The following is a 12526-nucleotide window of genomic DNA, read 5'->3' on the forward strand; positions in this document are numbered from 1 at the left end:
TTACAGTACATATATATGTCACTTCATTTTCCTTTTGACTCAGGAAAACAGGAGAAAATTCCTTTTGTATCAACTAACATCACTTCCTCAAATATCTCACTGAAGCTGTCTGTCTCTGACCTTTCTAGTTTGGGCAAGAGAGAAAGAAATTTTATTTTCAAATTACTTGTCTATGTTAAGATGCACAGTCCAAAGCTTGCTCTCCTCAGTAACCACCATTTTTTCCACAACAGGCTGAACTGGCATTAGGAAGGGTAAATGACCCAGGCAAGGGCATTGAGTGCACCCTCAGTCAGTCTGGGGATTACACCACTGTGGGTGGGAGTGACCTACGGAGGGTAGAAAGGCTCTGCAGAGGGATCTGGACAAGCTGGATCAATGAGCCAAGGCCACTTGTATGAGGTTCTGACTGGTCCTGCCCCTGGGTCACAACAATGCCATGCAACACCACAGGCTCGCGGGAAAGATACTTGGTGGAAAAGGACCCAGGGTTGCTGGCCAGTACCAGCTGAACATGAGCCAGCAATGTCCTCAGGTAGCCAAGAAGGCCAAGGGCATCCTGGCTTGGATCATAACAGTGTGGCCAGCAGGATCACATCAGTGACCATGTACTCACTGAGACATCAAGGTGCTGGAGTGAGTCCAGAGAAGGGCAAATGGAGCACAAGTCCTCTAAAGAGGAGCTGAGGGAGCTGGAGGTGTTTAGCCTGGAGAAAAAGGGGCTTGGGAGAACATTACTGTTCTCTAAAACTATGTAAAAGGAGATTGTAGCCACATAGTATCAGCCTCTCTTCACAGGTAACAAACAACAGGATGAGAGAAAATGGTCTCAGACTGCACCACGAGAGGTCTAGGTTGGATACGAGGAAAAGTTTCCTCACTGAAGGCGTTGTCAAAATTGAAACAGGCTGTCCAGGAAGTGGTAGAGTCACCATCCCTAGAGGTATTTTTGGAAGACATGTAAACACAGCACTTAGGAACATGGTTTAATACTGGACTTGGCGGTGTCAGGTTTATGGGTGGATTCAGATATTAAAGCTCTTTTCCAAACTAAATTTTCCGATAAATAAAAAATGTGCACTGAAGATCACATATATACTCTTCTCCAACTCAGAACTTACCATCCTTGCTCAGCCACTGTTTTCTCTGTCTGTAGAGGAGAAGTTTACTGTGGACATATGGCAAAAGAAACTTCACACACCAGCTCTCCACACCAAGCTTGTTTTCTACCAGGACAATAGGGCTCCGGTTATATCTGGCTTCAGGGCAGGGTATTAATCCAATTTCATCTCTTAAAAAACAGAGAGAAATATAATTAAGCTTACTTCCAGTAGGTGACAATTATTTTTCTCAATACAGAAATGCAATGGTTGGCAAGGCTTCCCAACCAAACATTCTATCATCTTTTTTCCTCGTCCTTGCTGAAATCTGTAATCTGAATAGTTTTATTTGATTTTCGCAAAGATCCTAAATGTTGAAGGCCCCATTTTTTCTGTTTTAGACTATCATGTAAGCAGTTTAACTCAGCTGAATGAAGACAAGCACCCCTGGTTTTGTAATAAATATGTGACAGAGATGAAACTGCTGCTTCAGCAAGAGAAAAAGAACATGCTAACTAGTACAGGCACCTGACAGACCAAACGCTACCCAGGTGTGCCCTGCAGCAGTGCAACCAGGTGCTCTGACACTAAGGATCACACAGAAGAATATGCTCACTTCCACATGTCCCATTTTTCATTGTCCTGTGCAAGGCAGTATCATCAACAGGAGGAAGATTTGATACACAGAGGCCAGACTGATTAGATGACAACTCTGTACGAGAAAAGTAACCTTTAAAACAACAGTGACAAACACGAGCATTTGTACCAGCAAACAAAGCAGAAGCGACTCAACTGTTCAGTTTCAATGAGCCATACCATATTTTGCTTTTTGTCAGGTTTTTCTACCATGCTGAATAGCAGCTTTGGCAGCTTCTTAGAAATAAACACAGCCCATCAAGGATTCGCACTTGTTTAGACATAAAGCAACATTATTTTATTTTGATTATGCATCATTTCTCCACCAACTCACTTTCAATAGAAAAAATTGTTGCTAAAGAGGGAAATCCTCAGATCTCACGCAGGATAAAAACGATTTCTTGTGATCTCAGAAAACAAATTCTCCATCTTAAGTCTTCTTAATACAAGATTTACAGATACACAGCGAGTGTCAGCTCCTAAACCTCAACTCAATTATCTTAAATAAAATTTATTACCGGGTACTCTGATGGTGGTGATTTAGTTCTGTGTCCTCATTGGACTATTACTGAGGGAATCAAAAGTGAAACAGCATGCTTGTTTAAGAATGTATTTGCTTATTCAGAAAACAGATTTGATCTTCCATACATCACAACATATATCACAAGCCGCAAAAAAACACAGGAAAGGTGAACTCAAGGTAAAACACTTGCAAATCACGTGGCTCTGTCTCCAAACACACTCAGGTCCCTTTTGCTTCCCCAGTCAGCTGAGCAGAGTGGGAAGAAAAAAAGCATTCTTCTACCCCACTAAAAGCAAGAAATGGGTATCAAACCAAGATCCTTATCTGTACTGCTCTATTTAACACAAGCTAAGCTCTTCAAGAAGCAAGATTAAACCTAAAATGACATTCCCGTCTGCTTCTTTGAACACAGTATCTTAATAGCCTGAAGTTGGTACATATCCCTGGATCTTTCTTTTATGAATGCTAAACCCAGTCCTTGGCAAAACATTGCCTGGGTTTGCATACAGGGACACGAAAGTCTCCAAAAGCAACGAAGATGCAGTCAGGCCCTGCTTGGCTAATTAACTCTGTGAATTACCATAAGAACTTACCAGCTGTAACTCACAAACAATATGCCAAAGGTAAACAGCAGGGACAAAAAAAAAAACCACCCCAAAACAAACATCCACACCTTGACTTATTACCAAATGCAAGAAGTCTGACTTGGGTGAGCTAAGTTTCACAATACTGCCTTGAACATGCCACAGTGACAGACAGGTACAGTTTGCACAAAGCTGACAAATGGGTAGGTGTACAAGCAGCCTTTGACAAGGGTCAATAAATGCTGGAAAAGAGGTGAGTATGGGACAAAAGTATGTTAAGTGAACAGGAACATCATGCATGTAGCAGATTCCTTATTTTCAGTGAAGCTAGGCAGTTCCCATGTGAAATAATTCAAACCTGGATCTGTAACACGTTGAATTGAGGATACCACCTGTCAGGAACTGCAGCTGGCCAGCAGCAGAAGACAAGATGCAGATACACAAAAAGACCTGGCCAGCACAGCTACAGCCTGGTACTCCTGAGGCAGAGGCAGCACGGCAAAGGGCCCACAGCCTACACTGGCCTGAAGAGTCCCATTTCAAGTAGTTTCAACCACTTCAGAAATCTAGCAGACAAGACTGTCACTTTTTCTGCTTCAAGGGATAAAGTAGCAGCAGCTTGTGCTTCTTCACTTGAAGCATGTCTCAGTGCATCAGTCTCAGCACACACACCCTTGCAACCTACTTTCATCTTTTCATCTATGAAAGGAAATTGCAATAGCAGCAAATTCTTCAAAAACATCATCTCCAAGTTTGCTACCAATAAAGCATCCTGGCAGAAGAGTGGGAACTATGAAAAAAATCAGAACATTCATTCATAAATACTGGCCGTTTACAGCACATTATGCTTCACAACCTAAAAATGAAGCTTCAAGGCAAAACGCAGCCTTTTTTTAAACAGCATCCATATGCTGCATTTTAAAACCTGGCCGCCCACCCAAATTGCTTACTACATTTAGAGAAACATGAGGGTATTTGCTGTAATCTTCTCTTGTCAAGCAAAGGGATAAATTAGGTGACATAAAATTTTCCTATGCAATTGTTTAGCTTATCACTTTCTGGAACAGATTAATAGGCCACTACCTCAGAGACTGCAGAGTTTCCAGCTGACACAAATACACCTCACTTAAATTAGGAAGTTGTTATTACTTATATGCTACCTTATTTGCTGTAACCAACATGGAACTTGCAAATAGGTTGAAAGATACTTCCCTAGTTTGTGTCTTAAAGGCTGGGGAAATACATTCTGGGAAAGAGAAGTATGGGAGCTACTTAAAACAGGGTCTCAAGGCTGGTCAACAACACTAAAAAATAAAACAAACCATCTGCCCCCCAGATTGCTGGATAAGTCTGATTCTCACAAGATAACAATTACTGCGGTTTGCATTTTCATAGTCAATCTGTCTTCCTCAAAACCACACACAATGAAAAGCACTTCTACCAACAGATATGGATTCGAAGGTGGCATTCACCACACTGCTCTGTGTTGTGCAAAGGTGCAATTCAGGAGGCTTCTATCCTAAGCTTTGCTCCCACCAGCGCCAGAGCTCCGTTCCAGGCCCACTCGCGGGCAGGTTCAGCCCCATGCCGACCGCGCGATGAGTTTAACACTGCCAAACATCGAGTTCAGAGAGAGGTCATTAGAACTTTTATTGCAAAATATATCTATCGCTTCCAGACCGCGGAGCCCTCGCTGGTTTCCAGGACGCGGTGCATTTCACCGGCGGGGCGCTTGCGGCCGCCGGGCTGCGGACGAGGCCGCATGGGTCTCCAGGGCTCGGGCTCCCGGAGCGAGCCGGGAGAAGCTGGAGCGGCACGAGAGCACCGAGGACAGGGACACAGCGCCCTGCCCCACGCAGGCACAGGTGCCACCGCAGCCGCCCGGAGCCGCCCCTCCCGCTCGGAGGAGACCCGGCTGGTCCCCGCGGCAGCTCACAGCGTGACCTTGGGCCCGGGCCCGGCCCCAGCCCCGGCCGGCCCCGCCGGGACCCGCACCCCGCCCGCCGGCGCCTGAAGAGCGCGTACGCGCCGGAGCGCGGGCAGCGCGCCCTCAGCGCCGCCCGGCCACGGCCGCACTCACATGTGTGGGTTCCGCTGGAAGGCGTTGCGGATGTCCTTCACGACCCGCTGCACCAGCACCGCCACCTCCTCCGGCGACTCGGCCATGTTCCCGCAGGCGGCGGCGGGAGCGCTTCCGGGGCAGCGCGGGAGCGGGGCGGTGCCGGGGCGCGGCCGGCGGGGACGCGCGGGAGCGGCGCCCGGTCCTTCAGAGGCGGATTTATCGCTCCGTGCGCTTGTTTTGTCAGGAGTCGCGCTAGGCCGCGTAGCTTTAAAAGATAAGCATTGCGTGTATAGCTTCTCGTGACTGCCAGAAGACATGGGAGCGCTTGTCTTCAAGGCGGAATGGGAAGAGGCGATTGTAATGCTGGAATGTAACTTATGTATTTGCTTGTCGCTAGAAATTGATGTTTTTACAAAGCATTAACCGTGCGTAGATTTGTCTCTAATTTGAAAGCTTGCAATGTCATCATCATCTGCTTCATCGTTGCCTTTCCCCCTCCCACAAGAGGCGTAGTATACCCTTTCATAGATTCTTCTTAAAAATAATAATAATTTAAAAAATAATAAAATGGCCTGTGGGACATTTTATGGGGCCTTCTTAATAGCCCATATATTAAGTGGAAGAATTTAGACTAAATAATGCTGGCTTCAGGGAATTGTGGTACATGTCTGTGCAGTTCAGGATTTCGTTCAGTTCATAGAAGGTATAGACACTGTTTTTATGATGTGTGGTGTCAAAATTGTTGAAGCAAACTGATACATTCTGGATATGAAATAAGCAAAAATACAAATATGAGGAAAGGTGTTGAAACACTTGGCAAATAATGGGAGATATTTTTAGCTGAAAAATACAAGCTATTTTTTTTTAAATAGCTTAGGTTTCTGAGTTCAGCATAACCCTGAATTTTTAATTTACGCCTATTTGCCTGACTGGACAGGACTAAGTTAATGTTATGTAATGGACAGCATATCTTTTCTGACTAACTGCTTTCTCACTTTGTCCGTGCAATTTGTTTATGTACGGGTTTGAATCACATTTGTGAAAAGCAGCAAATTGAAGTTCAGTCTGGGAATACATTGACTGAAATAGTTCTAGCTATGAAGTTGGTTTGGGTTGGGTTTATGTTGCTGTAATTCTGTTAAGAGGTTTTGGTGAATTAGACCGGAATGAAACAACTTTCAAATGTTGTTTCATTTAATGTTTCATTGTTTCTAATGTTGCTTCATTTCATCAAATCATGATAAAAATACTGTGCGGATTAAAAGTCTAATTTTTGTGCTTGTGATGAGTTGGGCTTTTGGTGTTTTTTGGTTTTAGTATTGGGTACAAGTGAAAATCAACTATAACAATGCAAAGTTAAAGTAAAAAGTAAAGTAAAGTCTTGAAATAAGTAAAGTCTTAAAGTACTGAAAATTGATGCAAAACTACTAATATACTTAAAAGTTGCAAAAGTAGTTATTTAGGGCTGTGTAATCAACTGACAATATACTGTCTATGACTTCATGCATGCCTTTTGAAGAGAACTGAATATTAAATTGGTATTCTTATTTAAATGTCATAATAAAATTTGTTTAAATTGTACATCTTAGCAATTATATACATTGTCAAAGCTTGTAATGTGGGCATTGGTGTTAATATTGCACATGATACTTTATAGCAGCTTTTGAGAGTGATTGTTGAATCGTCAGCCAAGAATGCTGACTTGCATTTTGGGGAAATGATAATAATTTATTTCAGAAAACATTCTTTCATTGCATTTCACATAGGGCATAAACTGTAAAAAATACACTGTAGTTAAATAGTAAGGAACTATCTCTCTGTTGCACACAGAAAATAAATTTCCCTGAGTAATCCATTCCTGTGTCATCTAGGGCAGTCTCAAAAGTATTGGAAACTATTTGCTTGAAGACTTCTCTCAGGGGCACAGAATAATATATCCTACTAACGATCTAAAGTGACATAACAAACTCCTAGTGCATTAAAATTGCCTTAATAAAAGCCTAAAAGGTTAGAATATTGCAATTTAGATCCAATTCACCAGGTCTGAATTTTAATTGTTTATTTGTTCTTGGCCACCTTCTCAAAACATGTAATAATCTTGGCTTGTTTCTGTGCCCCCCAACCATGCTAATTTGTTAGAGCTTTATGGACAAGTCCAGCTGAGTTCAACGTGATTGATTTCAGTTTTTTGGGGGTTTTTTTTGTGATTTCAGTATTCTTTAGTACTAGCTGGTACTGGTTCTCTCTCCTTTATGGGGGTGGAAACAAGTGCATGGGGAAATGGGCACATCAGTCTTAGTGATTTCCCATGGCCAAATGTCACATTGCATTCCAACACGAGTGAAAGTGCATCGTCACTATCCCTGCTTTTCTATTTATTACAAAGGTTGTTTGAAATTTTGACAGCCGTGGTACAAATGCAGGAGGCTGCAGTGCATTTTTTCATGTAATGAAAAGCATGAGTCTTCAGATTTTTCGGTGATAGCTCTTTCACATCAGAGGACGTGGTGGGTGTGTGTAGTTTTATACTTGTGCACATGTTTGCTTCTCGGGTTAGCGAGCAGAAAGGTGTTGCTGTTTGAGAGAGGTGCACCCATGGTGACTGAGCTAGCAGTACTTTGATTCAGGCCGTGCTGACAAACAGGCCTGGCTGAAATCAGCCCTGATGCGCAAACCCTGCCAGCTTGTGGGAAGTCACATCTTTTTGGGGATTAATGCCCTGAGCCAGAAGCACAGTACCTTGTGTGGTCTGGAAGTGGGTGGAATGAAGCATTGCTACACTTCCACACCTGCACACACACCGAAGGGGTGTTTGACTGCAAGGCTGTCACCTCTCACCACAAGGGTCTGCACTCACCAGAACCCACTGAGGTCCCTCGGGCAGGGATGCTTCTCAGGGTTACCTCTCAAGAGGACAGATTGCCTTGCCCAGCATTTGATGTCTACAATGAGGGATGATCTAGAAAGGTCTGAAACTGTGTAGACAAACCAATTATTTGTCATGCAGTAAGTAGTAGGTGGTGTGGCTGCTGTTCAGTCATTGTTTAATGCGATATTTGGTTAAACGCACAACATTGGCTCAGAGTTATGGAATCTTTGTGGTTAGAAAAGATGTTCAAAGTCACTGAGTCCAATCTCTGACCAAACATCACCACATCAAATAAAACATAGCACTAAGTGCAATCTCCTGGAGGAGTAATTTCTTGAATTCCTCCAGGAATGATGACTCCATCACCTTCCTGGGAAGCCCATTCCAACGTTTCAGCATTACTCCAGTGAAGAAATTCTTCCTGGTATCCAGCCTGATCTTCTCTGGGGTGCAACTTTAAGGCCATTTCTTCTCATCCAGTTGCCAACCCCCTGCCTGGCTACACTCTGCTTTCAGGCAGTTGTAGAGAGCAATAAGGTGTCCCCTTCAGCCTCCTTTTCTCCAGCCTAAACTCCCCCAGCTCCCTCAGCTGCTCCTCATGTACCACACCCTTTCCCAGCTCCACTGCCCTTCTCTGGACACACTCCAGTCCCTCAATGTCCTTCCTGAACTGAGGAGCCCAGGACTTGAGGTGTGGCCTCACCAGGGTAGGGAGAGCTGGCTCCTCTGGGCACTTGTCCTGCAGCTCTGTTGCAACAGTGTTCTTACACGGTCAGGTACTTCTGGCTTTGCTCCAAGGAAGCTCCAAGGTTCATGTGAAAAATTCATTGGATGTTGTTATTGCATCAAAATTTATTATCCTAATGTAATTGTTTTACTGCAAGAAATTATATTTTAGGATAAAGGTTGGTTACCGGTGTAGGGAGTGTGGTGTGGCTTTGTTCATTTTGTGGTCAATAAGCATCAGTGGGCTTGTGGAAACAGCAACATTGACAGACAGTGCAAACATGGTCCTCCAATGGATGAAAGATAAAAGGTATGGAAGCAAACCTCACTCTAAAATATGCTGATTTTTTTAAAAAAATAAAACATTTCTGAGAAATACTTCATATGCTTTACGCTTTGGGTACAATAGACGTCACTTGTTCGTATGTGTTTGTCCGAATTTTTCACTTCTTATTTAGAAAGAAAATGCAGTTGAGGTGCCAAGAAGAAATAATCTCACAGACACTGAATTCCTCATTGTCTTGAATGAAAAATATGTTCAATTAATAAAAATTCTACTTTTTTAAGAAATAATTTTTTAATATTATGGACATGTTCCCAACATGTTGTTAACTAATGTCAAAATTTTTCTTAGAAAAAAACTGTGTATTAATTTTCCATAAGACCTGCATGTGACTGGGAGAAGTTCCAGCACTACTTTTCTATGTATAATATCAAGTGGTTTGAGTACACCTACACAGCCTGAAGAGTGAGATGGGTTTTAAGCAGCAATTGTTGGTCATATGCACTCAAATCAGCAAATTATGCATAATGAATTATTTTAAGTCAGACACCTAATTTTTCCTCTTTTTTCCCATTAAAGAAGTAATTTATTTTAATTTTATTAAAATCTCTCTGAAAGGAAAAATAACTGGTTGTAATGCTAGATGCACATTGCCCATCCAATGTTAGTTAAGACAGTGTTGAGATTTCTTTACAATTTCCATATCAGCAAACCCATGTTGAAATTCTTGCCCTATATAAATGTAGTTTCAGTGATTTTACTTACAATCATCAAGGAGAGATTCAGAGAAGTAATAAATTCGACTATTTCATTTTCCTTCCTATTGTTGCTGAGTGTGGGATGATTGCTTTTGTAAGTGAGCATATTTTGTGTTGAGTTTAGAATATCTTCAATGTTTGTGCTTACTGCTAATTGCCACCTCAGACTACTTTTGAGAATGCTTTCTCATTTTCCATTGAAGGACAAAGTTCAGTCTCAAGAGTTGTTCCTCACATATAAGAGAACTGATTTTATCAATGAAAGGATTGCTTTTTATTTACAGTAAGAGTGGTAGAGAATGAAATTTTGTGACCACTTAATTTCCTTTTGATGTTTATTTACATATTCTAACTAATTCTTCTTCACAGCAGTCCTGCAATATAAAGGAGTAACAGAATTTTTAAGTCCTCACTCCCTCCCTCTTCCAGGGCTGAGATTGAAACTTTTAAAAATATATTGACTTGATAAAAGAGAACAATTTTGTTTAAGGGTAGTGCATGTGGACCTCAATTGAGTTAGTCAAGATAGATTATGAAAAAACACTTATAATCAGCAGAAGACTACTGAGAATAACAACTCTGAAGCCTTCAGATCCTACAACACTCAGTCCTGGTATCTGTAGCTTAAGGTGCTACACCTATTATTCACATGATAACATGGATTGCTAAAGACAATCAGGCACTTGGTTGTTCCCCCATTCTGTAAATTATGAAATCACATTTTTGGTTAAGATGATGGCAAAATACATGTAAAGCCATAGGTTGAAGTATCATCTTTCTTATAAAGTCTGGGAAGCAAATAAAGGGAATCCTGGAATATGTTTATGGTTTCAGTATCTGCAGCTGCTCATACAGTTTTCATCTTTCAGTGATATTTTTGTGGAGTTGTTGATGACTGGCATTCTGAATATACCTTATTAAGATAAAATATTTTGAAGGTGGTTAATAGGAGAGGGCAGTTGTTGATCTAGAGAAGGTTTAAAGGGCTGCTGGGAAGGAACTCTACTATGTGCCCATTAAGGTAGGTGAAGAAGAGTTATCATAATTCTGGAAATGTGCTACAGCTGCATACATCTCAGCTAGTTTTGTTGCTATTTATTTTAGTATTAGTGTACTGATCAGAAAACAAATTTGACCTTTTTTATTCTTTAATGCACAAAATGTGTCAGAAGGAAGGTTTCTTTGCCTTGAAGAGGGGGCATAGATCTTACTTGCCATCTCTCAAGTGATGAGATAAAATTGCAAACAGTATATGAATTAAAGGTGGTAGCAGCGAGGGTTGGAAAATGGTATTAAAAATAATACTGTTTTTCAGCCTTTATCCTGAAACTGGAGGATGTCTCACTCTGGCTTTCCAAAAACAGGACCTGTACTTTTTTTAACCTTTCTCTTTGCCATGTCTTGGCACTAAGATGCTGATCTCAAAAGACTAGGATTTAAATGAGGTTCTTTTCAATGTATTTGATACAAAGAAGTACAGAAGAAGCAATTGTGCCACCTCATTTGTTATAGCTCAGAAATTGAAGTGCACACATCTGTGAGGTCTGTTTGTAGCTTTAACTAATGACACCTGCATCCTCATGTCCTTTAGATTTAGTTTATTCAGCAAACATAACATTTAAATGTGCATTTTCCGTTGAGAAGGCAAATTCACTTCAATTATAGTAGGTAGCTTTTCCTCTTTGTATAACAGACTAAAGATACAGTCACTCTGTGAATTTTTTTTTTTTTTTTTATACAGAAGACAAGGTTTTTCAAATCTAGTAGGTATGACTTTTCTGGGTCAGATCTGATAGCTCATAGGAATGTCATTAAGGCAAAATGAGAAACAGATCTGTATCATTCTATGCTGGCCATATTTCTCTGCTTCTTCTGGAGAGAAATAGAATTCAGTTATGCTAAACAAAACCATTCATACAGAAATCTTTCTCCAAGGAACTGTAGTCAGCTGGGCTGCAGTTTCCAAGACAACACCACCTCAAGACTATCTCTGGGCTTTTTTCTTCGGAGTTACTTGGTGGATCTCCTAAGTTCAGTGAATTAAGGTATCACGTGAAATATGGTACAGTTGTAATAGACACATTTTTATTAATGAAACTAAACCAGTTCAGCAGCCTAAGTCTACAGTAAAACATGCTTTGATTCATTATCGCCTATGCATTTTACATTTTTGCTAGAAATCTTTAGATAAACTAGCTGTCATTTTTATTCAGTTGACTACAAAGATGTGTTATGTAATGATATTATTTTTAGAAACATTCATATGTCTGAAGTGCAATAACTCAAAAGTGTCAGTCTTCTACCATTCTGAAGTATTTTCTGTGAAAAACTAGGATTCAAGAGCATTTTTAGAATAGAATCAAGAAGAGACTAGACTTTTATGTCAGGTGTGTGTAGGACTCCTAACCCCCCTGCTTGTCTTCACAAACCCAGTTCCATTAATACTTCCATGGATGCAAAGTAAGTTCACCCACTTGTCCTAACCTGTATTTCATTTTGATGTCATGTAACTTACTGTGTTTGGGTTTGCTTATGTTTATCTGAGTGTTAAAGCTGTAACACAGATTAGTAATGTAGTAAATATGAAGGATATTAGTGAATCTGCAGTTGGTGCAAGAGGCTTCCAAAGTGACAGATTCTGTGTTGTACTGAACATGTGTAATGAATATAAAACACAGGCACTGCTACTGAACATGAAAAGCTTTCCACACATTAAAAAACAATGCTGTAAATGTCTGCTTAAAATATGGAACAATACTTAAAACCACTCCTTAGCAACAGTGTCATTCTTTACAGAAGACAAGTGTTCAAACAAAAAAATTATGGAATTATTTTATTCTTACTTAGACTTACTGATCTGACATACTTACTGTCATTTTATTCAATTAATACTGTGGTTCTCCATGGCTAAACTCCTTATGAAACACCTTCCTGTTCCTGAATGTTAGGAAAATGTGGCAGGAATATGTGAGTGGTGGTAAAGTG

The 12526-nt window shown here is 40.9% G+C and overlaps 1 protein-coding gene across 2 annotated transcripts in view; it reads right to left on the minus strand.

The window, feature by feature from the left end:
* Positions 1-5018, minus strand: part of PTAR1 (protein prenyltransferase alpha subunit repeat containing 1) — a 35574-nt gene extending 30556 nt beyond the window's left edge. For both annotated transcript variants that reach the window (XM_041422201.1, XM_041422200.1), the window contains exons 1-2: positions 4924-5018; positions 1122-1291 (exon numbers count right to left, since the gene is read on the minus strand). In XM_041422201.1, coding sequence (XP_041278135.1) covers positions 1122-1291; positions 4924-5009 — 256 coding nt within the window. In that variant the 5' untranslated portion in view covers positions 5010-5018. The remainder of the gene's footprint in view (positions 1-1121; positions 1292-4923) is intronic.
* Between the last annotated feature and the right edge of the window lie 7508 nt (positions 5019-12526).

Source organism: Onychostruthus taczanowskii, unplaced genomic scaffold (assembly GCF_017590055.1).
Source record: "Onychostruthus taczanowskii isolate IOZ18803 unplaced genomic scaffold, ASM1759005v1 scaffold72, whole genome shotgun sequence".
NCBI lineage: Eukaryota > Metazoa > Chordata > Aves > Passeriformes > Passeridae > Onychostruthus > Onychostruthus taczanowskii.